This window comes from Protomyctophum bolini (genome assembly GCF_963924005.1).
Source record: "Protomyctophum bolini genome assembly, chromosome: 6".
In the NCBI taxonomy this organism is placed as follows: domain Eukaryota; kingdom Metazoa; phylum Chordata; class Actinopteri; order Myctophiformes; family Myctophidae; genus Protomyctophum; species Protomyctophum bolini.
In genome coordinates this window covers 28,186,654-28,214,281 of record NC_137867.1, presented here as the reverse complement: position 1 = coordinate 28,214,281, position 27,628 = coordinate 28,186,654, and the positions used below count along the sequence as shown (strand labels likewise).

At 42.0% G+C, this 27,628-nt stretch overlaps 1 protein-coding gene across 1 annotated transcript; it reads right to left on the bottom strand.

Annotated features, from left to right (window-relative positions):
• tacr1a (tachykinin receptor 1a) lies at nucleotides 1–27,053 on the bottom strand. The gene is made up of 5 exons (XM_080766066.1): nucleotides 26,350–27,053; nucleotides 15,736–15,921; nucleotides 4,211–4,361; nucleotides 3,607–3,803; nucleotides 1–1,536 (listed from the first exon to the last, which is right to left on the bottom strand). The coding sequence occupies exons 1-5, from the start codon at nucleotides 26,751–26,753 to the stop codon at nucleotides 1,149–1,151; spliced, it is 1,326 nt and encodes a 441-aa protein (XP_080622192.1). The 5' UTR covers nucleotides 26,754–27,053; the 3' UTR covers nucleotides 1–1,148.
• Nucleotides 27,054–27,628: the final 575 nt, after the last annotated feature.

Below are 27,628 nucleotides of genomic sequence, written 5' to 3'. Positions count from 1 at the left end.
GGGAGGAATAGTGTCGCAACTAAGAGATACTTCCAGGTAATCACACTCCTTACATATCACAATCTATTTCTGTGATGTCATATTGTTATCGCCGCATGGAACAATTCCCTTGGAACTGGTTTGGGACTTCAGTGCCTCTTGCTCAACAATCATAAGAACATTAATACTGGTACAAATCTCTGCTACCAAAAAGGACACCCTGCCACGTCTTGATGGAGGTGAACTGTGGCATATAGCATTTACAGCCCTCATAGAGCTATCCAGCAAGATGTTGGTTTGATTTGAAGAGCGTTCAGCCAGTCTTCAAGCAGCAACTAGAGTCGTCCAAGCAAAAAAATCTAGCTGAAAGAGCACTGAAAACCTTCCTATTTTTCTGTGATCCGAAATAAACGTCATCACTCATCAGCTATTCCAAAATAAACTGTGTGAACTCACACGTCATTCGTCACAAAAGTGATGTGAGGATTTCTGTCAGGTGTCAGCTGTGATGACATCTGTGAATATCAGCTCAGAATTTGCATTCAAGCTGGAGATTTCCTACAGAAGTTTGGATATAAGGTGGAGATGAATCATCATACTTTCTGTCTCTTGGCATAGAGCCAGTCCACGTCTCCGAATCGCGATGATAAATCTCGGATCATCATGATGTGATTAGTGCTGGGTCAAATAACAAACAACAGCAGGATGTGTGGTCCAGATGAAGATGTGTTGTGAGTGTGTGGTTCTCCATGGCATGAACCATGCCTGCACAGTCACATAGACCTCACATAACATCACATCCCTGCGAAGACACAGAAGGAGGGACGGGCATGGATCCATTGAAACACACGCCACATTGAGAAACTGGACACATACACACTGCACAGAACTGTATCTGTATGCACACACATAGAAAGCAGCACATACAGTATTGTAATACAGTGGTACAGGACCCATATGAATGTGAAATGTGAGTGTACAAATGGAACCATATGGACCCATAAAACAAATATTTTACAGATTAGATTGGGGTCCCAAAGGTTATAAATATTTCCATTTGTATACTCTCAGAGTTACAGGCCCGTACGAGGGTCCATTTGTAATCCTGGAGGGCCCCTGACCAGATCGCTGTACGCACACTCCCCTGCTGGTTGCTCAGTGGGTGAGGTCTATTCCTGCAGGTTGTTGTTGGAATAGAAACTGGACGTCTCTGACACAGTCTTGGAGACGCTCCGCGACGACGACCCATTGGAGGTGAGGTCAAGGGAGGAGTGGCACTGGACAGCGGCTGCTCCTCCTCCTCTGGTGGTGACTCCTCCTCCTCCTCCTCCCCCAGCCTTGACCACCTTTGCACCCTCAGATGCAGCTGTTGCCCTCGGCTTGCCCTCATTCGTATCGTCCTGGAGCACTGTGGAGACGGTGGTCTCCATGCGGCTAGCCTTGTACACGCTGGTCTGCGTGTGCATGTAGCGTGTGGACTTCATCTCCAGGCCCTCGTATGAACCTTCAGGGACACAAGGGAAGCAGCGAAAGGCTTGCTTGAAGCCTGCACGGAACCTGCAGAGTGACATGGATGGAATTCTGTTTAGTTTGGTTTAGTTTAAAGATAAACTTTGCCCTGAATTCTATTGTGAGCGGGACATCTCACATAACAACCCGTTAATACCACTGTGTTAATATACTGTTAAATTAATGTTACAGTAGTTAATTTAATTTATTATTATTTCTTTTTCAATAAAAAATATCCTACTCCTATCTGTAGGCATGTCTTTTTCTGTATGTGTCCTGTGTTTCATAATGGTGGTACTGCCATGATGACATCTGAACATCCTCACAGAATGAATAAAGGGTCTATCCAAGTAAAACAATGCATATCCAAGCATGTTAGGCAAGCTAGTGGAGAATTCATAGCACCCTTTAGAGAGAGCGCTCTACGCACAGAACAGATAAGTGCTATGTCAGATTTTCACACAATAGTATGGATTCAGGTAAAACATGAGCTGAGCTCTAAGCTTAGATTTATTTTTTTCCTGCACATCTCAATGAGCTGTCATTGCACCACGCCACACAGGCCAAAGCAAATGCATTTTTTGCACCTCATACCTGCCAAGTAAGGGATAATCCAGGACTAGTGTGTTTTAAAGGATTATTATATGCACAATTTAGAGGCAAAAATAACCATCTATAAAATAATAAAAGCATTCACTGTGAATGTTTCTTTTTTTTTTGCATGAGGGCTGGTCACCTTTCACAACAGGGTGAATTGTTATGCTGTAAACAAGTGTGGCCTATATGTGGAGTTATGAGACAAGAGGAATCGTCACTTGGTGAAAAGGGAAACTGCAAAGCCCTGTTAAATGTGCAGAGGTCGTGCACCAAAACGTTAGAGATCTACAAGCTTTTTTCGTTTCACAACACTGGTGTGCAAGTATGAATCACCCTTCAGTAGCCGAGAGCAACTCATACATTAGAATTCCATTAGCCAGACACAGACAGAGAGGAGCTCTCCTTGATCTATTGTACTGTAGGCTGACTAAACCTCACTTCAGCACTTTGCAATCCAGCTCTCAGATTTTTTTCTCTGGGACACTAACACTATAGAGGGGATCCGTGTGACATCATCATCATACCCGGAAAGTTATGCTGGAACACCTACTGAGTGGCACAAAACTACTTTCTGGCCTTGACATCACATACATCCACACAGAAAAGTCCTATTTGATCGCATTAAATTACTTTAAAAAACATTAAATTCACTTTGTCACTCACTTTGCCACTCGATTTGCCACTCGATCTGCCATTCACTTTATGCATGCGCAATGCCTCTATTCAGCAGTGTCCCATATGTGTGCAATTTAGATTGCACACAGACTATTCTCATGTAACACTAATGGACAGTGCTTTTGGTGTGGATTGGAACAACGGTGCACCATGTTAATGACCATTTTGAATACACATGTTTTCATTTCATTATAAGCTAAGCTGTAGCCTTTTGAATGCATTTGTATAAAACAATATTTGATACACATACTGTTTGTTTGGCTTTGCACTGTTGACCTTATTTGTCTTGTTTTTCCTTGATGAGACGCAGTAATTCACTTTATTATGACGCACTGATCGACTGTATATAGGTTTTTGTTTATTCTTGGTTGCACTGTGTGTGTTGGGGGTGAGTGGCAGTGACCTGTCATTGAGGCAGCAGTAGATGATGGGGTTGTACATAGTGGAACTCAGCAAGCTGTCAAATGGATCACCAACTTCCTGATAGGAAGGAAGCAGTAGGCTATGTGAGGCTAGGTCCCCTTCTGTTTATCTGTTTGGCCTCGGGCAATGAAGTGCCAACATACGGTAAAGATTAGTCCTCAGTGATTAATTGAGTGCTGTTAACCACCAACCCATCAGCTCCTAGATCAATTCCATAACTCTGATTATGTGCACATGACGTGTGTGTGTGTGTGTGTGTGTGTGTGTGTGTGTGTGTGTGTGTGTGTGTGTGTGTGTGTGTGTGTGTGTGTGTGTGCGTGTGCGTGCTCGCGTGCGTGCGTGCGTGTGTGCATGTGTGCTTGCGTGCGTGCCTGCGTGTGTGCATGCGTGTACGTGTGTGTGTTGGGGGTGAGGGGCAGTGACCTGTCATTGAGGCAGCAGTAGATGAGGGGGTTGTACATAGTGGAACTCATGGCCAGCCACATGACACCCAGGTATATCTGCTGGATGAAGGGCTGTTCAAACAGTTCCGGAGAAAAATTGTACAGCAGGAAGTAGACGTGGAATGGCAGCCAGCAGGTTGCAAATGTACACACCACTACAATCATCATTTTCACCACCTAGACAAAAAACAAAACAAACAAATATAAAACGATTTCATTCAATGTTAGACTTTATTTCCTGAAAAGGAGTTTGCAGGAAGCTTGCTGTTGTCTCTGATGGATAATAAAATGAGTTACGTAGAAAAACTGATAAAGGAATATCCGCACTCTCTTGAGTTTTTTATGAATTTGTTTATTTTCAGCAACAAACACACAGCAGCGGTCTATCTTGGAACTCTAGTTTGAAACGCTGAGCCAAAACGCGTCCGTTTCTCTAGATAGACCGCTGCTGTGTGTTTGCTGCTGACAATAAACAAATGCATAATAAACTACTTAAGAGAGTGAGGATAATCCTTTTTCTATGTATCTTCAAGAATCTGCACCTTTTGATCCAGTGGGAGATTTGTCCTAATAAAATATAGTACCTTGCGTTTGGCAGTCAGCTGTTCCTTGTAGCGATCAGAGGAGTCTCCAGGTATCTCGCTGGCCCAGAGGGTCTTCCCCACTACCAGGTACGCACAGCCCATCACAGTTAGGGGTAGGAAGTAGATGAGGACGGCCACGCACACACAGTATCTGCAACAACCAGGAGCGTCAGGATCATGTTAATTGTCTCATTCTTAATCTGAATTTTTCCATTGCATAATCAATGGACTATTATTATTGGCTACTGAAATGGCCAAATATACCCTCTGGAATCAAATTCCTATTCTGCTGCCCTGCCCTGCCCAGCCCTGCCCTGCCCTGCCCTGCCTTGCCCTGTGTTAAAATGTGTTAAAATGTGTATGTTTAAGAGTAATTTGACTGGATTATTAAATTCATGCATGGGCTAAAGAATAGTATTGGTCAATTGATGCCAAGTAGGCCTATAACTATAAAACCAAAAACCCTGGAACCAAAAACCCTTTCATGCATTCAGCCCCTTTTTAATCAGCCCCAGACCTCAGATTTGAGGTCCGGGCTAGGCCAGAGTAATCTAGTAAGAGAGTGTGGCAACTTGCATTGACTCATATTTTAACAATGGAATGCGGATGTGCTCATTCTATCTCAATGGGATAGTTCCAGCCATAGGAGCAATGTTTGGAACTATAGCCCATAGGCACCCGCTTTGTGGCGAGATCAAAGCGTGTCGCTACTCTCCTATACTCTACACACTCTGGGCTAGGCTAAACTTCCGCTCGCTCGAGCCATTGAGTTATAATTGTACTTCCGGCAGTCTTCCGGGTGCTTCAAAACGCCCCATATATGGGGACTAGGTTGGTGGAGGGTGTGTATAGAGCCCAGGATCACATTAGATGATTGACACAGAGGTGAAAATGGGTTACAAAATCGTGGGATAAAAAATATATTTAATTATTCGGTTCGTTGTACTGTACTCCGGTTCGGTGTACAGTAAGATAACTTTTTTATTTTTTTAACATGAATAGAGATTGGGCGTCGAACTACATGTATAATGTGAGTTATACAAGTAGAAAACTCTTTTCAGTATGCTGTGGTACCAAGAGAGAGAGAGAGAGAGAGAGAGAGGGAGAGAGAGAGAGAGAGAGAGAGAGAGAGAGAGAGAGAGAGAGAGAGAGAGAGAGAGAGAGAGAGAGATTCTGGTGAATCAAATAGTCTAACTCAAAGTTAGATTAACCAGTCTGCCGCCCAGCAGAAGGATATTCATGTTTGTTCCATACATGTATAATCTTATGCCCAATTGCCTAAACTCATGTTTATAGACAACTTTGAATTTGTGGCACTCGTCTTCTGCAGGAAGAATTCAAATGGCTTTTTGGCTTCTGTTAATAGGTTTTAGGGTTATAAGGGAATTTAGGAGCTTCTCTTTCCCTTGTCGGTCTGTGTTTGGTTCTCCCTAAATCCCCTCTCTCTTGTCTTCTCTTGGCCCCTCTGCCTCTCTTCACTTCTCACCGAACTTCCTCATGGGAGGGTGGGAAACGCATGTGAAATTGCTTGTCGCATTGACATCATATATATATGTCAAAGGTTAACATGATGTGTGAAACAGCTAAATCAAAGCAGAAGAGGTAGCTGACATTGTAGTTGATACCTATTCCTGAGATAATGTATTTTATACATCACAAAAAACAACCTATGTTGAAGCATATGAGATGTGGAACAAAATGGGTTGCATGGCTTGGTTTGTTCAACCTCTGATACCTTTCTCGAGATGAAACAAATGCAACAGCTCTCCAAACAAGAGGGCCACATGAAAAATAGGTCACTCTTTCCATTCCAAGTTCTCTGCGACTCCTTTCTGAGCTTAAAACATCTGTGATATTTTCCAGACATCTTTTCTAAAGCCCCTGTCATAAGCAAAACGGGGTTTGTGTGTACAGGGATGAGGCTATTGGTAACATTTTTCTCAGGGTCCAGACAGAGCGAGACAGCGTTGTCTGTGATGTGAACTGCCAGAGATATTTTGTGCATGCGTGCATGCATGCGTGTGTGTGTGTGTGTGTGTGTGTGTGTGTGTGTTTGTGTGTGTGTGTGTGTGTGTGTGTGCCTGCGTGCCTGCGTGAGTGCGTGCATGCATGCTGTGAGAGAATGCACATGCTATACTATAGAAAGCACTGCATGCATGCACACTACGCATGCACAGAAGACAATACACACACAATCTGGTGAGGGTTCTGTGGCTAGATTTTATATTACATTCTGGCTTGGAAAAAGCATTTCAATTCGGTTGAAAGCACTCGATCCCCCAGAATATAAAATGAATGTCCCTGGTTCTGTTAACCCCACCACACACAGACAAATAGATGAACACACTTGGTATGCAAACTCACTGTCCTTGGGGAATTTCAAATTAACAGATGACAGTAAAACTGCACATCCATAAACATATCTTTGTCTAATGAAGTTCTTCTCAGGCTCAGACATTTAGTCAACACATTATTGGTCCAATCTAGACCAAGGGACTCGGGATAACAGAGAGTAGAGAAGAGAAAGATACAGTAGTCTGCATATTTTGCGCAAAATGTATACGAAACCTTAGTTTACCACTTGATTCAAAGACTGCAACAGATTCCATTTCCTCCCAAACAGCTGTGTCCAACCATATGAAATGGTTGCAATCTACCAAGTCATTTCATTAACTGGCACAGCTTCCAGAGTGTGAAGTGTGCCAGTGTTTGATTGGAAACATGCAGAAAGCTTGTATATCCATATATTTCCTTGTTTTCACCAGGCCGGGAGGCAAAGTCTATGTTTTTGCCCCCCCCCCTGTCCGTGGTGTGTGTGCGCATGATAGATAGATACTTTATTTGTCCTTTCGGAAATTTGTTTTGTGCACAGCAGTCATCAGGATATACATAAAACATATGCAAACAAACAGATCACACAGTACATAGACAATAAAGAAACAACAGAAGGCCACCAGTCATAGTTCCAAGAGGCATCACATCACACTTTATACACGGAACTGAGATGGGGCCTGCTTGTTCATAAGTCCTTATGGGCCTGATGGTAAAAGATGGTATTGGCTGTGTAACGGGTGTGTATTGTCCCTAGTAATAGCTTTCCTCTTCCTGAGTACCCAGGTCTTATGGAGTTTGTTTTTATTAACCAATGATAATGAGCCATACCATGAAACAAAACAAAATGTCAATGCACTCTCCACAAAGGATCGATGAAAAAGTGCCATAACATTTTTTTCCACTTTATACTGTCTCAGTCTGCACATAAAATGCAGCCTCTGCTGACCTTTCTTATAGAGTGTTGGAATTCCATGTCAGCTTGGAATCAATCGTTGTACCCAAGTACTTGTATTCCTCCACAATCACTACCCCATCCCCACCAATTTCCTGGTGTGCATGAGCACCAGTCCTAAGGTCAAATATGACCTCCTTAATTTTTTTGATATTCAGCTGAAGGAAGTTACTCCTGCACCAACCGGCAAACTCGTCCACTGTTCTTCGATAGCTTATCTCATCATCCTCAATCAGACCAACAATAGCTGTGTTGTCTGCGAATTTAACAATACGTGTCTGTGTGTGTGTGTGTGTGTGTGTGTGTGTGTGTGTGTGTGTGTGTGTGTGTGTGTGTGTGTGTGTGTGTGCATGCATGCTTGCGAACGTACAAACGTGAGTGCGCAATTGTGTGTGTGTGTGTGTCTCTCACATCCACTGTCGGAAAATGTATAGAGTATGGACATGCATCACCTTTCCACCGGGACAGTTAGTTAGTTACTTTATTGTCACAAATGTATAAAACATTGGGTCCAAACAATAATAAAAAACCCATTAATCAAAAACTTTAAAAAGGTACAATACATTAAAATATACAATACACAATACAGAAACCCTTTACAACAGGAGCTTTCTATTGCTCCACAAGTGACAGGCAGGCATGTAGCATATGCAAAGTCTCTCTGTTAGTGCCCACAAAGAGTGAGCTCAAATCAATACCCTCATGTCCATATTTCTCTCTGATATCTTGTGTGAGGGGACAAACCAGTATGTGCTGTTCGTTTTGTATACCAGTCTCACATTGGCAAAACCGCTGTTCAGGTGGTATGCGGCTCCATCTTCCCATTTCCACACGCAGTCTATGAGCGGACAACCGAAACCGTGTAAAGGTTATCCTCAAATAGTCCTCAATGTAAGGTGTACTGCTGGTGCTGGTATAGAGTGGGTGAACAGATAGATCTGGGTTGATGGCTTAGTATGTCTTATATCTTGTTCCCTCTTTGGATTGTAATTTATGAATCATGTCCCTTCGGTCACTCTCAATATGATCTCGTTTTTCCATTATCTCAGATAAATGAGAATACATGACTTGGTTCTCATTTTTCAGCAATTGAAGAACATACCACAAGGGGTCATCAAGCATGCCATTCCGCTGCTGTATGTTGGTGAAGAACCTGGCTTGCTTTTCTCTCACCAAAGCTTGCATTGAAGGCAGTCCTGCTTCTAACACATCCCCCTCATCGAGACTGAGTGGCAAAACATTGAGCAGCATGGAGCATCAGTCGTACTGACCACATTCTATCGCTAAGTGATGAATTGCATGAGCCTAATTAGAATACTATGTATGTTGTTAGACCAGTTGTTCCTAAACTTTTCAGGTTGAGACCTAAAAGCGAGATTAGAGGTTTGCCCGGGACCAAAAACTAGCGAAAATAGCAGATCTACAAGCGCACAACGCAACACTTCGTGACACGTTGCGAGCTTGTATATCAGCTATTTTAATTACTTTTGAATTATTTTGTATTTATGGAATATCTTAGGTTTGTTTGAATTTATTGTATGTATTTTTTATTATAGAAAAACAAAAACATTTTAAATATATGTAGAAAAAGAAAATGGGATTTTTAGGGTCATGACCCATAAAAACTGATCCGTGATCCACAAGCGAAACAGTGGTCTAGATGAAGCAAAAACTGGCAACATTGGCAACATTAACTCCATTATTGAACATATAGGTGGTAGCATAAGCACACCTAACCTGTGCCACCCGTCCGCTATCACTCTACGATCCTTGTTTCATTTCCGGGTTATTCAGTTTACGATCGTCGGGATGCGCGACAGCTTACCATGGACAGCGCTCGAAGCTTTAGAGATACAACGCTTTGAAAATCCTGTTATAATGGAGGCTCAATGGAGCTGAACCGGAGCAATGCTAAAAGGTAAATTGACGGTCGCCGCTTTCATATATGGAGGTTGTCTACGAACATGTACCTAGTTAGCACCTTTAGTACCTTAGCCTATAGGGCTACGATTATAATCGTAGATAGAGAAAAAGTTAAAGAGATAGACTACAATATCCACAATCCCTCAGCACTTTGCTCAGCTGCTTCCAATGCTCATGTTTTAATTGCATGGCCTTACTTACTCAAATTCTGTCTTTTATGTTTCTGTTCCTTATAGCGCATATTGCATTTTGCATATTGTATGGCCCCCGTTATGTGGCTATATTTCCATTTGATTTAATCTTTATTCTTTATTTTTCCTTTGTTTTTATGTCTTCTTTTGTGAAGAATAGTTTTCACTGTGGTGGTGACTAATGGGGATCCATATAAACAATAAACAATAAAGCACTGCTCTCCAGGCATCCCCAGGGTCACTAGCAGGGCCTGACCTGATGGTCCCCTGGCCCTGTTAAAAAAAATACACAGTACAGAAGGGGGTCAATTTAAAGGAGAGAAAAATTCTAAATTCTAAATGGATAAAAATGTATTCAACCCGATGTCCCTGTTTTGGGCATGTCTCTTCTTGCCTGCCAGGGTCACCTTACTCACTCTGTCATCGTTTCTGTGAATGTGTGACTGTAACAAAGAAGTCCTCTGTTATCCATTTTTTGCACATTGTAACCTGATTGAAATATTGATTATTTGCACAGCATATTGGGAGTGAAACGACTGCACAGCTACTTAGACACAAGCCAGGACCTAGCCAGGACCTGATCAGTCCTGGCTGGGTCGCCTGGGCTGGACGAGGGTGTCTGATGTTGAAAGACCCAAAACATCCGAAGACCCCAGGATACATCACTGAAGCTTCAATATATAGTGCAGTTGGTATTGTTAGTTTTGTTGATGTTGGTTTAAGTATTTAGGTATATGTTTGTTTATGTATTTATTGCATGCACTATTTATTGTATGCTCTGATTTAGAAGAGTCTGAGTCATATAGTTTAGTTCAGGCTCATTAGCTCAGCTAAAAGGCTGCCACGTGCCACCCACTTGCCAGTCCATTACAAAGACAAAAGCTCCATGTGGAGTTTTTGTTCCTTGATAATTAATGACTGTGTGTACATTTTACGTTTAATTGACCATAATGTTATCAACGCGTAATTATAAACATTCCCATTGCACATCCCCCACTGCTGCTAAGGGATATTTATGCTAAAGCTACTTTTACAGAATATTTTATTGTGAGTTTTGTTTGCTGCACCAATATTTTGCAGCTTGTTACCCACCCGAGTGAATGACAAATAAAACATTATTGAAACTATTGATTCTAATACTTGTTTCCATATGTATGTATGCTGTGATTATGTGTAAATGTCACGGTCCGCTCCTCGGACCGTGAACTTTGAGCATCTTGTCAATATCATGTCAGTATCATGGTCAGTATCATGTCAATATCATGGTCAGTATAATGTCAGTATCATTGTATAGTATCATGTCTAGTAACATGTCAGTATCATGTCAGGCTTTGTCAGCAGAATCATGTCAGTAGTATCTTGTCTAGTATCATCTCAGTATCATGTCTAGTAGTATCTTCTCAGTATCTAGCTCTGTTAAATTGGAACCTCTTCCAGTTTAATTGTTGCCTATGTTAAGTTTATGTCATGGTCCGCTCCTCGGACCGTGAACTTTGACTGTCCTTAATTTGATATTGGACTTTGTTATGTATTTCTGTCATTTCACTGTTTTCAGTATGTTTTGTGTATTTGCTCAACATGTGTTCGCTTATTTACATCGCTCAAAATTATATATTTTTTGTATATATCCTCTCTTCATAATGTAAATAATATCCCAAGCGGCACACTTTACTACTTACAGTATTTTGATGGAAATAAGCGAATTAGCACAACACCCCATAGCCCCATTCAATTCAATGCAATTCATTGAGGGCTTATGGTAGGGGAAATAGCCAATAAGGAGTTTTTGCACACAGAAAACACATGGACCTCTTTGGTGGGGACGTAAGTTGGACCTGTTTTGTTTTATTCCCCTTTGCAGCTGATCAGTCAGCACCAGTAGTAGGAGGTAACATGACACCCTGCCACACACTGTGCTACTGGCACTGACTGCGCACATAGAGCCCAATTTAGAGTACAAGGATCATCACAAGGGACAGGGTGTGCTCACTTGTCTACCCTGACTGTGATTTTCCATAATATGAGTGCATGTGCATTGTGCATGTGCGTGCGTGCTTGACTATTTTGATGGTAGACCAGGGGGGCAGTCAGACAGATATTTTGTGAAGCCACTGAGGAAATCGGGATTTCCTGAAAGTTCATATAATGGCCTGTTGTGGCGCTGTCATTGGACCCAGAAAAACCCATAGCCCCATAGAAGTCCATGTATTTGGGTCCAACTTCACCTAGACTGTATTACCTTAATAAACATGGTCATGAATACTTTCTGCTTCCAGTCACTAGTTTAAAGTCTCATTTCTAATGTCATAATATTCTTTTTGGAAAATGATGGTCCCATTTATTTAAAAAAATACCATAAAGTTGCGTATGTTCTGAGGGGCGTGGCTACCGTTACAGTCTATGATCGGGATTCCCCTCCCACTCGAGTCAAAATAAAAACCAACGGAGAAGAAGGGGGGAAGTCCCGCCTCGTTGTCTGGGCCAGCCAATGGCCAGCTGGGCCAAAACGGATCTAGAAAGATGGCGACTTACAATACAAGGACTGACAGGCTTCATTTTACGTTCATGTTAGACCCGGAGAACGCTTTGTCCATATTTTTTACAGTCTATGTGGCAGTCTGGCAGACCCCTGAACAATGTTTGATGTTTGATGCAGATCTGAGCAACAGTGTGCCTATGGCTGGGGGCCACATGGGGTCCCTGGCAGACATACCTGAACAGTGTTTATGCCAAGTTCGGTGCAGATCGGAGCAACGTTGCGCTTTGCAGGTCCAGATGTCATGTTTGTGATCACGGTCTTTGAATTTATATTCTTTCACAGCGAACGTTTTAACTCAACTCTTTGCTTCTGAGGGGTTCCTGGAATAACATATTTTCACATGGGGGTCGGTGGCCAATTACGTATCATTTTTGGGGTCCTTGACTTGAAATATTGAGCACCACTGATAGAAACATAGGTATTTCAGAAAACTGTCAGGATTTAGAAGACATTTTTTTAAATGTTGACGTCAGGCCAAAATGGGTTAAAAATAAACTATAGTTGGTGTATGAATGGGCGTCCGGACATTCATGTTTATGTTAATGGTAAAACCTTCAGTAATGGTGTGTTAACTCATTATTGGCCTTTGGTTCGCTTATTGTGAGTTAATTGAATTGCCAATTGCTGTGATGTGGTTTGGTACTGTATGTCTCACTCCCTAAAAAAGGGAGCCTGCAGGTGAGTGTTAGTATAAGACCTTGGTTGACACACAGGTGGTAACAGCCTGTGAGAGCTGTGAGGGCCCTTTGGAAAGTAAGGGTATATGGCCTGTTACAGCTTCTTGTGGGTTTAGGTGTTGTTCCTAATCCTTAGTGTTGTCTTCGACTTCAAGTGTGTTTGTATAAATGTTATTTTGGCAAAGTCTTGTTTTTTGTCTTTGTCTTTGCCAAGGCTACACTGTATTATAATCTTCACTGGACTGGAAAGGGGAATAAAAACCCTAAAAGGGAATTCTTGGACTCTCTCCTTGTCTTTTTGGAGCCTTGGCCGCTCGGCCAACATCACACACACACACACACACACAAACACACACACACACACACACACACACACACACACACACACACACACACACACACACACACACACACACACACACACACACACACACACACACACACACACACACACACACACACACACACAACATTTCAAATGGTGCCTCCCAATGGCCTTTACCGCGTGTCTTAATTCCCCCCCCATCACTCTCCCCATTTCCTGTCAGATTTCTTTCAACCTATCAATAAAGGCAGAAAAAGCCAAAAGAATATCCTTTACAAAAAGAAAGTGGGAAAATATGCTGTGAGTGAGTGTTGGTGTAATCTTCTCTGGGGTCACACACTGAGGTCTCGATGCCATGCCAGATGTGCCTCTGGAGCAGTAATGCCTCTGGGTCAGAAAAACACCCATTAAATGTAGTGTGAATGTGGGTCTGGTCACATATCGGTATTCAGGAGTGCAGGCCACCCCGGCACACTGTAATGTTTCTGTTTATCTGTTTGAGTAATAGTGCGAGCATGGCAGATAAACAAGTGCATGCACCCACAGATGGCTCAGAGTACACATGTTATGTAGACAGCACTATAATTGCATTGTATGTAGTCATAGCACGTCATAGTACATATGTATAGCATAGTAGTATGTATAGTTTATATGACTAGCTTCATTATATAGATATTACACTGTTACTTTCTTAGCTTACGCATGTTTCTTGATAAATGTTTTTATGCGATGTATTCCCATGCTTTTTTGTTCTTGCTTAATGTAAGTCGCTCTGGATTAAGAGCGTCTGCTAAATGCCTAAATTGTAAATTGTTTATTGTAAGAGAGGACTAAAAACTTTCCTTTTTACCAAAGCATTTTTATAGCCTTGCCCTTATGTTTTAAATGTTCCTGTTCTATTAGATGTTTTTTATGGTGTGTTTCTTTTGTTTTTATTAATTTGCTGTAGCACTTTGAGATTCTGTTGAATATAAAGTGCGTTATAAATAAAATCCATTATTATTATTATTATTAAGTGGTCCATAGTGTGACCGACTGCCTCGGGTCCACTATCTATGATAAACACCCCAAGTTTGAAGTCGATGGGGCAGACAATTAATTCTCCACATATAAGAGGGACACACAGATGATGTGCATTTATAGGTTAGGTAGAAAGTAGACCTTCTATTTGAGCCGGACCCGGATACAAACTGGATGTGCAGTGTCTCTTTTTTATCTTACATTTTTAACCCACAATTTTGTAACCCATTTTTCACCCCTGTGTCAATTATCTAATATGATCCTGGGCTCTACACACCCTCTGCCAACCTGGGGAGAGCAACGGACTCATGCTCATGCTTCCTTCATGCCTGAGTGTCCAAGTTGCTCCTTTACACCTGACAGGGTGGAGTTTCCCTGGTTGGATGTAGCGCGTGGAAGTAACACGTTATTCCGACCAGTTCCTTTCCCCTCCATCAGGCGCCCTGGCTGGCCAGGGGGAGGCAGTTTAGTGACCAGGATTACTACATGTTTTTGTGAGGGTACATACCCAACCCCGCCTCGGGTATGGGCACTGATGACGTGGAGGAGGAAACACGCCGCCAGCATCCACAGCGTCCCGAGCGGGAATCGAACCCAGGACCAGCTGTGAGGCGACAGCACTACCAACTGTGCCACCGTGCCCCCAAGAACTGTATCTTGAATGTGCAGTACAACCATCGAGACTATATGGGACTTTTTGTATTTACAGATTTGAAGAAGTAATTAAGAAAGTGGTCCGAAAAAAACTCACGTACACAAGTTAAAAAAAGAAGAAAATGCATTTGACTTTCTGTTTCGACCTTTTGTGTACCACTAAATTAAGGATTAAGGAAGCACAGTGTTTGCTGGTAATTAATGGGCTCCGGTTAATTACCATTACATTGATAAATGTGCTCACAGAAATGCTATTAATTTTTGCTGTGTGCAGGAAACTTAACCTATAGCCTTAAACCTTAATACCCCTTAATGGCAGATACATTAATTACTGCAAAAAGCCAGTCAGTGTGAATCTATTATGAAAATAATTACCAAATCAGGTAAACAACATAAAATGAAAACAGCACATAGAGGAGTGAATGAAACCTCTTTCAGCAACTTTCTGGGGCTTATCCCTGAATGTTACTTAAATGTATTCAACAAACAAAGCAAAACACCCTCCCTCCTTTTCACAGTGTGTCTCTCATTTACACTGAATACCAGTGCCCCCCACCCACCAGCATTTTTACTCTCAATTTAGCAGTAATAAACAGCTCTTGTTGAAGTATTCTGCAAAATAGCTGTTGAATTTTTCAACCACAAATACACATTCACAGGGATATAGTTCTCACATCTTAATGGAAGAAAGATGGAGAGAAACAGGTAGCGAGAGATGGGAGAGACAGAGAGGAAGAGGGATCATGGAGAGAGTGCTTGAGTCAGTTGGATATAGCACCATAAGGCTCCACTTATCACAAACGGATTAATTCACACCAGGGTTTTACTGTGTAGGAAGTCAGTACCTCCCTCTCTACGACAGAGAAGAAATTCTGAGAGACAGTGAATCAAGGCAGATAAAGGAACTCACATCTTTTGGAAGAGGTGGTTGGGCCATTCGATGTAGCAGAGCTGCCGGGGGGGGAACAGGTCGGTGGTGGAGTAGTAGAACTGAGGGAAAGCCAGGAGCAGTGCTAGCACCCAGATTACACCCACTACCACCTTGGTCTCTGTGGACGACATGCGCTGCTGCAGCGGGTGGATGATCGCCATGTACCTGCAAGGCATGAGGGGAGATTGTTCTATGCATTATTCATGTGGCTGCTGCTTCTGTCCAGCAAGCAGCAAGTGCTTCTGTCATAAAGTATAAAGGATTAGGAAAGAGGTTTCAGGAATATTTTTACCTAAACACATGTGAATACATCACATTACATAATATGACAAAACATGTAAAACAAACATTACAAATAAGCAAATATTTATAGTTCCTTTCTTCTCTGGGGCAGCAGTTGCTCAGGGGTAGAGTGGCCAGTATATGCCTGCGGGCTCCCCCAAAGTTAGTGTTGAAGTGTCCTTGAGCAAGACTATGAACGCTCCCGATGTGCAGGTTGGTGCCTTGTATGGTTTCCACTGCCAACGGTCTATGAATGTGTGTGTGAGAAATGTGAATCGGTGAATGTAATGGTAATGCACAATCTATGTAAAGCGCTTTGGATAAAAGTGCTACATAAATGGACCATTTACTATTCATTTTCTCTATTTTCTTTCTCTGCCTATTATGCATTAGGAAAGAGTTTGAGGAATTTTGTTACATAAACAGAACAGATAATTTACTTAGGCTACTGTAAAAACGTATTACAAAACATGTTTGACAAACGAGTAAATATTTGTTGGATTAGGCTGAAACTTGCATACTGGACTTTGTATATTTGATTTGACTGTTCCTTCCCTGTACATGCAATGTTGAGGGCACAAAGAAATATTTTACCCACTATTTTACACCTGCAATAATGTACGTCACATTAAAGTTGATTCTGACACAAGCATGAACGCACACACACTGTCGCACAATGTCGTAGCTCCTCACTGCCTGCACCAATCTTAACGAAGCCCTTTTTTCACTTTAACAAATTATAGATTAATAATTAATTTATTAATGCATTAAAATTACCCATCCGCGAAATCAGTCTGCCTCATGGTGGTGCTATAACAGCCCACTTTACATTTCGCCTTATAACTCTTGAACCTATCGTAAAATCTAAAAAATTCTGCTCTTCCACCTACAGCTTTTGTGCAAATCTCACAAAAAACGGTACACATGATCTCTGGCCAATTCCCTCCCAATCAGTAATGTAATCTATTACATCGCATTACCCACACTGTACATCATTTGGTGTTCATATATTCAGAACGGGTAAGGTCTAGTAGTAGTACTAATTTAAGGTGAGCTTTGTGAAAGAGGCCCATATGAGTCTACACCTGCTGTATGAAATTTGCTATGTAATTACACTTGACTTTGGTAGTGTAAGTGACATGGTTAACGTAAGACAAAAGCGTTTTCATTAAAAGGTTCGATGTACCGGCATATTTTGATAGCTTATGCCTCAACATATGTCATAATTGTACACATATATCAGCCTATAGTTCACATGTAGAGAAGCCTGAGTGAAGAGGTCACTTAGCTATATATTCTGATTGTATATTGCTACTGTATAGTGTTCATGTTCAGTAATAGGGTTCTCTCCATCCCTCCAGCTATTTATAAACAGAAACCATGTTTTCAAGGGCGTTGCCAATTTCATCCAATCAAGAGAGTACCCACTTTGTCAACATAAATTTTATATTGTGCCAATTTTGTCTGCTCATTTCTTTATCTCATCACTTGCAATTTCACTTGTTTATCCTGTATGAGTTCTCTCTCCTGATTGGATGAAATTGGTGTCCTGGCCATAACATTTATTTTCTTTTTAGAGCTGGAGAGAATGTGACAAACAGTCCATAGCCATGATTAGTATAAAAATAAACAACACAATATAACTTATTGTGCCTTAACTTAACTTATGCTATAAAGAGGCCTGTGAAGCGTTTTCATAGAGGGGGTGAACACAAAAGATAACATAGGCTTTTGAAAAAAATGATCCACCCCAATGTGTTGCAAGTTGTACTCTGTACTCGACAGCTGGAGCAAAACATTGCTCTAAATTCCATGAACAGCTAGGGGCGAGGATCATTTTAAATGTGGGCTCTTGGAGTAAAGAATAAAGGAAAAAAAAAAGGAAAGAAGAAATAAGCTATAAAATATCAAGTTATGAGGACAATTTCTACTGCAACATTCAAGTCAGATTGCCGTCAGTGTTTATCAGTAATCAATTTATATGGTCATAATCATGCACATAATCAGGATGGCATTGCTGTATAATATCACTGCATATAGCTAAAAAACCTCATCCATCACCAAGGCATGCTTTCTACTGACAATGTGGTTGTGAAACATGTCTGCCATAAGGTTTGATAGGCCATCAGTTAAAATGTAATAGGCCTATATCAAGGTGGGAGTTATTTCACCAGTGTTTTGACTAAATACTAATCTGTACGGAAATTATTTTTGCTTTGATCATATCTTAAACTTTAATCAAGTACTTTGGATTTAATTACAATCCTGTGACACCTTATTTTTCATCTACGTTACATCGAGTGAGCAAAATACTGTTTTTTAAAACAGTTATTCTCATCTCAATCATTTAACATTTTTCAAGTTTCAAAGTTTAGCATCTCAACATGTGGATGACAGCTGTGCAAGATTTTGTCCAGTTTGTAGATATTAGTGAAATACTGTATTGACAGTACATCAGCTGTGTGTTTCAAGCAGTTTCCCTGGACAAATGCTGTCCTCATCAAGTCTGTTCAAATTAAAACCTAATCCCTCTAATAACCTTAATTAATGTGTTAATTCGACACATTCAATACGGTAATTACTGTATACAGGGTGGGAGTGGTTAGAAGAGGGAGGCTTTGAAATTGAGCACTCAGCCAAACGCAGATGTGGCCAGAGAGAAACATCAAAGCTGAGCATCTCTTGCGAAAGGCACTGTCAACCCGGGGCTTTTTCTAGAAGTACCTTGCTGTAGGTCAGTCAGAGTCACTCACTGTATTTTCTGGCAGATCAAACCAATGAAACACCTGCAGCCTGCTGCACTCATCAGGTTGCTTGACAAAGTGCAACCACTTCCACCTGCATAGAAGTGCATACAGCACCACCCATAGGGTATGCGCGTGACATCATCATCATACCCATAAATTATGCGGGAACGCCTACTTAGTGGCAAAAACGACTTGATCTGATTGCATTAAACGATGTTAAACTCACTTTGCCATTCAATTTGCCATTGCATGTGCATACGGCATACCCTCTGTATGGGATGCTTCGAATACTACTAATGTCACTGTTGCAGTCAGAGACGTCATTTTGTTTTCACCAAATTAGGCACACAATGTAGGCTAATGCTCTCGTGCGTCATGTGACAATGACCATTAAACAGCGTTTCCATAAATTGCCTAGGCTGTTATATTAGATTCACAGAATGGGTGGGCGTGGCAGCCTATTTCATATTTCAGCCTATCAAGCATATATCCAGTCATCACCATTGGAATCACATGGGGCCTCTATAGAGCGCCGCAGTCCCCGCCCCCCTTTCAGAAAAGCGAGTGGCCCAGGAAGTGAAAGCCCCATGCATTCTGCCATCGGCACTTTTAATATAATTTATTTAAAGACGGTTACGCCGCGGACAAAGCCAATTCGGATCGTGACGAATCATGACAATGAACACAATATTTTGGGACGATCAAATCATTAGAAAGAACAAAAGAAAGTCAGGAGACAACACTATTTGTTTTATTTTTCGTCTTATAAATTATTTGATCGGCCCAAAATATTGTGTTCATTGTCATGATTCGTCACGATCCGAATTGGCTTTGTCCGCGGCGTAACCGTCTTTAAATAAATTATATTAAAAGTGCCGATGGCAGAATGCATGGGGCTTTCACTTCCTGGGCCACTCGCTTTCTGAAAGGGGGCGGGGACTGCGGCGCTCTATAGAGAGACCACCAAAAGTTCTGCCCTTAGAGAGCACCACAAACGAGAAAAGTTACACTGTCTGTATAGCTTCCTCATGATCTGGTGGCTGCACCCCACGGCTGACACAGCCCTGGGTGCAACCCAGGTGGAGATCTGCGCTACAAGTAGCACTCATATCTTTTTAACCTTAAATCCTATACTTAGTTGACCAGATTCCCAAGGACTCTATACTAGCCCCCTCCTGTTTTCGCTCTACACTAAATAGCTTCATTGCAGATAGCAGATCTACCACAGGCTTCACAGAGCACAAAACGCATGCACGCATGCACGCATGCATACACACATACACACTCACTGCTTTCCTCTCCCCAATGGGTCTTTGTGTAAGAAATGGTTCTATATGTGGCTCAATATCTCAGTATGGCAGCTTCTCTTTTTGTAGCAGCAGCCACGACATATGATTGGACAAGTGACATACAGCTCCAATAATTCTACAAACAGCACCGTAACTGGTGTCGTGAATGTAATTAAGAACAATTCGATATAAACAGCATAAAAGGCATGCAGGCACTGCAGGGGGGAGTTATTTTTCTTTCCCCAAAGACATAATAGTGATTAGGGTTGAGGGGAGGCAGTGGGTTGGGGTCTTGGTGCCACTGCATTTGAGAGCGCCAACCTTCAAGGCTCACTGTGAAGTTAATTGTGTTTGAAAGCAAAGACTCAGTAATTTGATCACCAGTGTGTTTCCGCTGGTTTACCGGTCTCTCATGGGGGCCATAACTGTTGTGTTTGCAGGCGAATGCATAACATAGGCCATCAACAGATGGAAGGGGATGGCATGGTGTGGAGAAGAGGAATGTGACAGGCCCAAGGTTGTGTGTGGGCTTTGCACGTGCAGGGTTAATATAATTCTGAAAGTGTACAAATCGAGGTGACTAAACTAAGTTGAAGAACCAGTAGACGCAATACTTTCCTACTTTCCTACTTTCCTACTAAGAACCATACAGGTTCTTAGTAGGAAATTGGTGCTCTGTAGCACCTCAACCATCCCAAAGAACCACTGAATAACCACTGAATACATTGTTTTTCTGTGTAGTAGTATCATCCCCTGTACTTTACTGGAAGTGATTACAGAACTGTGTTAATTTCTCACAATAAAACATCTTAAACACTTACAATGCTGTATGAGAAATTAGCATGGAGTACTCTCCTGGTGTCCTTAATTAATGTTCTCTCTCTGTGTGCATGCGTTCGTGAGTGCATGTGTCTGTGATTAATGTGCCACGACCCTGAATGATCACAATTAGGCTAGTTTAGAGTGGCCATCTCATACCACAGAAGGTCAAAGGTTCATTCACCTCGTCTGTTTAACTGTCCTTGAGAAAGATAACCTGCTCAATCATTGTCATTCATTCCAGAGACAAGCTAAGAAATGTGTAGAAAAAGGTGTGCACACGTACACTCCTGGTGTACTGATGCAATTAAAGTTCCTCTTTTCATTACTTGCTTGCTCAATTTATTTACAAACTTGAAGAGAAGCTGATAATATAATAATGGCTTATTCTGTACAATATTCAAGGATTGTCCATAGAAATAATAAATTACAACACAAAGAAAAGATAGCACACATAATTTTGAGTGCAGTTCATCCATCACATCAAAGATAGAATTCTCCATATCCATCCATTTGTAGCTACGTTTGAGTTCTGAGTGGACTTTGTCCATTGAGGGGGATGAATAATCTTCTTCTTAACTAATGGTTCATGAATTAATGGATATTGTACAGAGATTAGGTGAAAAGTGAGTGATGCAGGTGAGGGAGTTGGGGAGGAAGCTCCCATCAGCTCTCATTAATATGCTCCACACTGCACAGAGCCATTTTCTGCCAACAGTGGGTCACACTGGACTGATCCAAAGAGCAGCAGAGACAAGCGAGCCAGATGGAGAGCCGTATTCGTGGATGAACGTCATGTTGTGTGCCTGTTGCGGGGGATGCATTGCTCTGAACCCCAACCCACTCGTACTGCAAATGTGTCAATTTTGATTGTGTCAGAGAAATCTTTGCAACTTCAAAACATTAGTATTTTAAACACTAGTATTTTAAGCCTAGAGTTGTGTTGATCAGCCCTGACCAGTGTGACCACTCCATGTTAGTAAAGAGTAATCCACTTATTTCACAGCTGCTTATGACGAAAATCAATAATTTGACCAAGAATATTGATTCAATGGTTTTATTATTAGTTTACAAGCATCTTCTGCAAAGATGTTCCACAAAAAGCAGACCTCCCAAAATAAATGTGAGACTGCTACTCAACTTGCACCCCAGGACTCACCTAATCCCAGCTCACTTCATTAGTCTAGAATCTAGACTCGGGTCTAGAGCTAGATAGATCCCGTGGGGTAAATTCCTTCCTACCTTCACAATAAGGACACTCTCAAACAAATATTAATAAAGTATACAGATGTATACACCCTATACAGTGGCAGTAAGACGCACTGAGGGGAAGAAGCGACCTCGCCCTCAAGGGCAAGGGAGGTCGTGCTGAAACAACAGGTCATGCCCATGTATGGATTTGTTTTTAATTGACGTTTTTAGGCCGGGTAGGGTGTAAAATGTGTGCTAATTAGTAAGACTAGGTGGGGCCTAGGGGCAGCTCAGTTAGGGCCCAGTTAGGGCCCAGGTAGGGTCCTGTTGAGAACTCTAGTTTTTGCCGGCAGCCGGGCGTGGCTGCGCTAATTACTTTGGGGCAGGCCGATCCAGAGTTTGAATGGACAGGTATCAGTCAAAAGGGACACAACAATAAGTTGTATAATTAACTCATGTTAACAGCATTATGCTGGTTCTTTCTGAATTTACATGTACAGTACACTTACAACAGTACACAAACTATGGGAAGAGGCCAAATAAAAACACACACACAGCTGGACCCCAGCTTGATGTCAGTGGCACCGGCAGCTCAGAACATCGAGTGGACATTTCCCAGGCTAGCTGGAACTGGCAAGAATCACCATCGATTAATCACCCTTTCTGTTCTGAAGACATTAACACACATTGCAAAACACCCATTTGCTTTGTTTATCATTCCGTGAGTGTTGCACTAATAACACTGGAGGTCTACTTTGGAATGACTTTACTAAAAAAGATATTAAAGTGATATTTTACATTCAAATAAAATAAACATAAAACATAATAAATTGTTTTTTATAAAAGTAATGGAACAATCACAGACTCACAAATTAGAAGGACAATATCAGTCACTAGAACAAAGAGTGTTTTCAATGAATGGTTACAAGTTACAAAAATATTTGAAAGTAAAATATCCTTGAGTGCCACCATTTTTTTCCACCCTAAAACATGATCATCAGGTATTATTACAATATAAGGGGGAAGAACTTTTTCCAAAAAGTGTACAGTATTTGATAAAATCATGCTTTTATGTGGACACGCCCACCAGTTCATTAAGTATGCCTGGATTGCTTAACCCCCCTCCATCCCCATTTAAAATGAGTCCAGTGAGTCAGCCCTGGATCATGAGTACAGTAGCCTATTAGCCATAGTGTTGTTACAAGACGTACATCTTCTCCAAATGCAGAGAGAACAGTCACTATATAGACTATAGGGTGATCCATTGCTTCTGACATGTACCCCCTCCCCCAACATGATGTTTAAGGCTTGCTTGTGTGGAGTACATGGCCATACCATAAATTACGCCGACAATTTGTCATTTAAATCTGAATTCAGAAACAAGGACTTAGGCATTTTGGCACATGTTTTTACCTGTTTCTTTTTCTTTCATGATTTTTCTCTTCCCCTATAGCTCTCATGGGTAGCTTAATTGAAATTAAAACACTAAATGGAAGAGAGGCTTATTACAGGTTATTACAGGCTTTTAACACTTGACTCAGAGGGTTTCAGCTGCTAAAAACAAAAGCATGCACGCACGCACACACGCACGCACACTGCACATGCTGCACACAGACACACACACACACACACACACACACACACACACACACACACACACACACACACACACACACACACACACAGACAGACAGACAGACAGACAGACAGACAGACAGACAGACAGACAGACAGACAGACAGACACACACACACACACACACACACACAGACAGACAGACAGACACACACACACACACACACACACACACACACACACACACACACACACACACACACACACACACACACACACACACACACACACACACAGTGTGCAGTACTTATTATATACCTGCTTTCAATTCAGCAGCATGGTGAAATGAAGCCATCAGAATGATTAATGCAGCTGCATTGACAGATTACTTTTCACAATTAAAGGGATGCAGACAGACAGACTTCAGTGACTTTAGCATGGAAATGTATAGACACATTGCCAATACGGTTTTTAATAATAATTTATTTATGTATACATAAGAGATACAATACAAGGACACAAACATGTACATGGTGCTGTACAGAATGCAATCAGCAAATCCCGGACAAATACCCACACACCCTTCAGGTAAGTAACAGTGTCTTCGCCATATTTGGCGGCTACCGATAGTGGAAGAGATTGCACAGAATTTCGCAAGCCGTTTAGCTGCTTGTTTTGGCATCCCAAGTTTTTGGAAGCCTCTTACAACCAAACTGTGTACACGTCCTAGGCTGACGAAGATAAACACAAGTATTGCAATAGCCTAGCTCTATGATTTCTGGAGGAGCGGCTGGTATTTAATGACTTTGGTCATAAAGGCTTCCTCTAAGCTAGAATCAAAGGTGCAGGACACTTCAAGAATGAAAACTGATCTGTTCTCTTCATTGACCACAACAACATCTGGTGTGTTAGCAGAGAGATGTGCAAACATGTCAGGAGTTGAAACATGGAAGGTTTGACACAGGAATGTTTGTACATTCTCACAGACGGTGCAAAATATTTAGATATGTCCTTTGTTATGACTGAGATCAATTCTGTTGTGGCGTGCTATGTAAAGCCCTTTATAGGCACAACAGCCATTCAGAATGTGTGACATATAGTTTCTGTAATAAGCCCTGTGGTGTGATGCAAGCAATGAGGTGCATGGGTGGAGGGAAACCAGAGGGAAAGGTTGAGTTTGGTGGGAAGGATCTGTAACCTGGCTTTTACTGTAAAGGTGATAATGTCCTCATTGAGAGCAGTGTTCCTTAGAAATGAATGGAAACAGAATGGTCAGCATGGGGAAGGCAAGCCAGTTATCCCTGAAGTTTGAGTCCATTCCAGATGTTGGAACATATCCAACAGGGTCCGGAAGTGCATTATTTATCAATGGGACCCGGCAACTAGAGGCGATAGCAGGCGAACAGGCGATGGTCGAAAAGTGGGCGGAAGAACGAGGGCAAAAATACTGGATAGCGATAGTGGGCGATTGGGCGATAACCAATGAAATTCAAGCAACGCTCGCCGTTGGTCTCCCGCTGTTAAAACATACTGTTAGGTGTCAACAGGTTAGTCACCGTTAGTGTGTCCGGCTGTCCGCTGTAGGTAACTGTTGCTCTAACAGAGGTGAGAGGGTCAGTTATTATGTCCTCAGAGACCTCCACAGTCTCAGAGTCAGGCCGCGCCCACTCCAGTGACACATCGGCTAAGGGCCGATTCATAGGGTCGATTCATACTCCTATTTTAGAGCCGAATAAAAGTCGGTTCGGCGCTGTAGAGCCTACAATTTGACGTCATTTGAGGTTCAGGGGGGCGGGTATACCGTCCTAAAGTCGGCTCTTCGGAGCCGAAATCATTTCGGCACTACAGCGCCGAAACAGGAGTATGAATCGGCCCTTACTCCTATTTTAGAGCCGAATAAAAGTCGGTTCGGCTCTGTAGTGCCTACAATGTGACGTCATTTGAGGTTCGGGGGGCGGATACCGTCCTAAAGTCGTCTCTTCGTTGCTACTGAAAATTTCTGACGAGCCGAAATCAAACAGCCGTAAAATAGGAGTATGAATCGGCCCTTAGATGCAGAGGTCGTTCAAATCCGGCCAATCTGATGAAACTCCAAAGCCTGGGGAGCGAGTGTCTATAGTTTCCCACTGGGTTTCCTTTTGAATCCAAGGAAGTGGGGCTGTGGCTAAAGGGACCTTGCGTCTCCTCAAATTGAGGAACAGGGAAGATCTATAGCCAGCTCCCTAACATCCCTATCATCATTATTCAGCATGCTCAATAGATGTGATGCTCATGCTGATATATATCATGACACATTCGGTACACCCAGCCCGCCCCCCCACTGAGGATGGTAATAATATCACGGGTGCTGTGTGTGTTCAGGGCAAACCACTTACGTATACAGTACTAAGCTCACTGTTTTATTTTATTATTTTTCGGTTCTGGGAGCTCTCAATATGCAGCTATACCTTTTACTGCCAATGCCATTCTCTACCCATTGAAGTACATGAGAGAAAGGAAGCTATAGGTTGCTGTATTTAATCCTGTGCTACAGTGCTATACTGGCCTGCACATGGGGAATGCCAGTGGTGGTCCAATGCTGCTCCTACACCAATTGAGTTACACTACACACACACACACACACACACACACACACACACAGCTCAATGATCTGGTCAATAAGTGGGCAAAAACAATATTGCTGTACGCACCTGTCCAACGCTATCGCTGTCATTGAGTAGATACTGGCGAAGACAGCAGCGATGGGAAAGAAGTTGTGAAAGCGACAATACAGTTGTCCAAAGTACCAGTCGTTGTGCACGGCGTAGATAAAGTTGATGACCGCGTTGAAAGCAGCCATAGACGCTTCGGCGAACGCCAAGTTCAACAGAAAATAGTTAGTGACTGTTCGCATTCTTTTGTGCGCAATAATGATCCAAATCACCACAATGTTCCCTACCACAGACACAAGAACTATAGAACTATAGGCTATTGCCCAGAGTGCAATTTTCCAGGCTGGTTGCACATACGGGTTCCAATGTTCAGTCTCGTTATAGGTGACAGAGCCGTTGGTCCAGTTACTTGGTATACCAGTGGAATTGAATAAAGGATCCATGTTTGCTGTTTGACACGGAGTTCAAGCTGAGAACACGGCTAGTCGATTAAAAAAAGTGTTTATTTACGAGCTTCTCATTTGAAATTGTAGGCTACATAACTGACATGGAATATCCGATATGACGGTGTCGACCTTTAAATTGTGAATCTAAGAATTCAGCTTTGTCATTTAAATGTCATTGCAAAGTCTATCTATCAAACTTTCCATTGTGCGTAAAATTAGGGTTGTCCTTTGCGCGCAGTCCCCTTTCTTGTTGCAGAAGATACCCATCTACAAAAAGCCTTTCATACAAATCTCTGAGCGAACCTTGTGCTGTCCCGACTCCCTCCTGCGGCTCCTATACTATAACTCTCTACTGAGCTGTTCTCTACACCACCTTATGCAGCGTGCCATAGCATGACGCGAGCGAGCGTACGCGCAACGGGTTTCATTTAATAAAATATTTCACGACTCACGAGCCCGGACTTAACGGAAAAGTTATTCCACCAAATTGTTTATCATGCACAAAGAAACGTGTCTTAATATCTAATCCAAATTAAATTAATTATCCCTAAATGTGTTTAATTTATATCAAACGATAGCACCTAAGAGACATAAGAAAGCTTTTCCCTAAACTTGTTTGCTGCTAATGATGTTGCTTATACGTTACGTTTCTTTTCTTGTACTGTATTTCATTCTTTTTTGCCATGCTTTTAATCTCTGTAGCACTTTATAAATAAAAAGCATTATTATTATTATATTTTGGTGGGATGCAGATATTCAGTTTGACTGACTGACTGACCACATTTTGGCCTAAACAGTATAATATTGTAACGATCCCAGGAACAGTAGCTGGCCGCTACAATATGCAAAACACAAACTCTTGAGCAGAAATG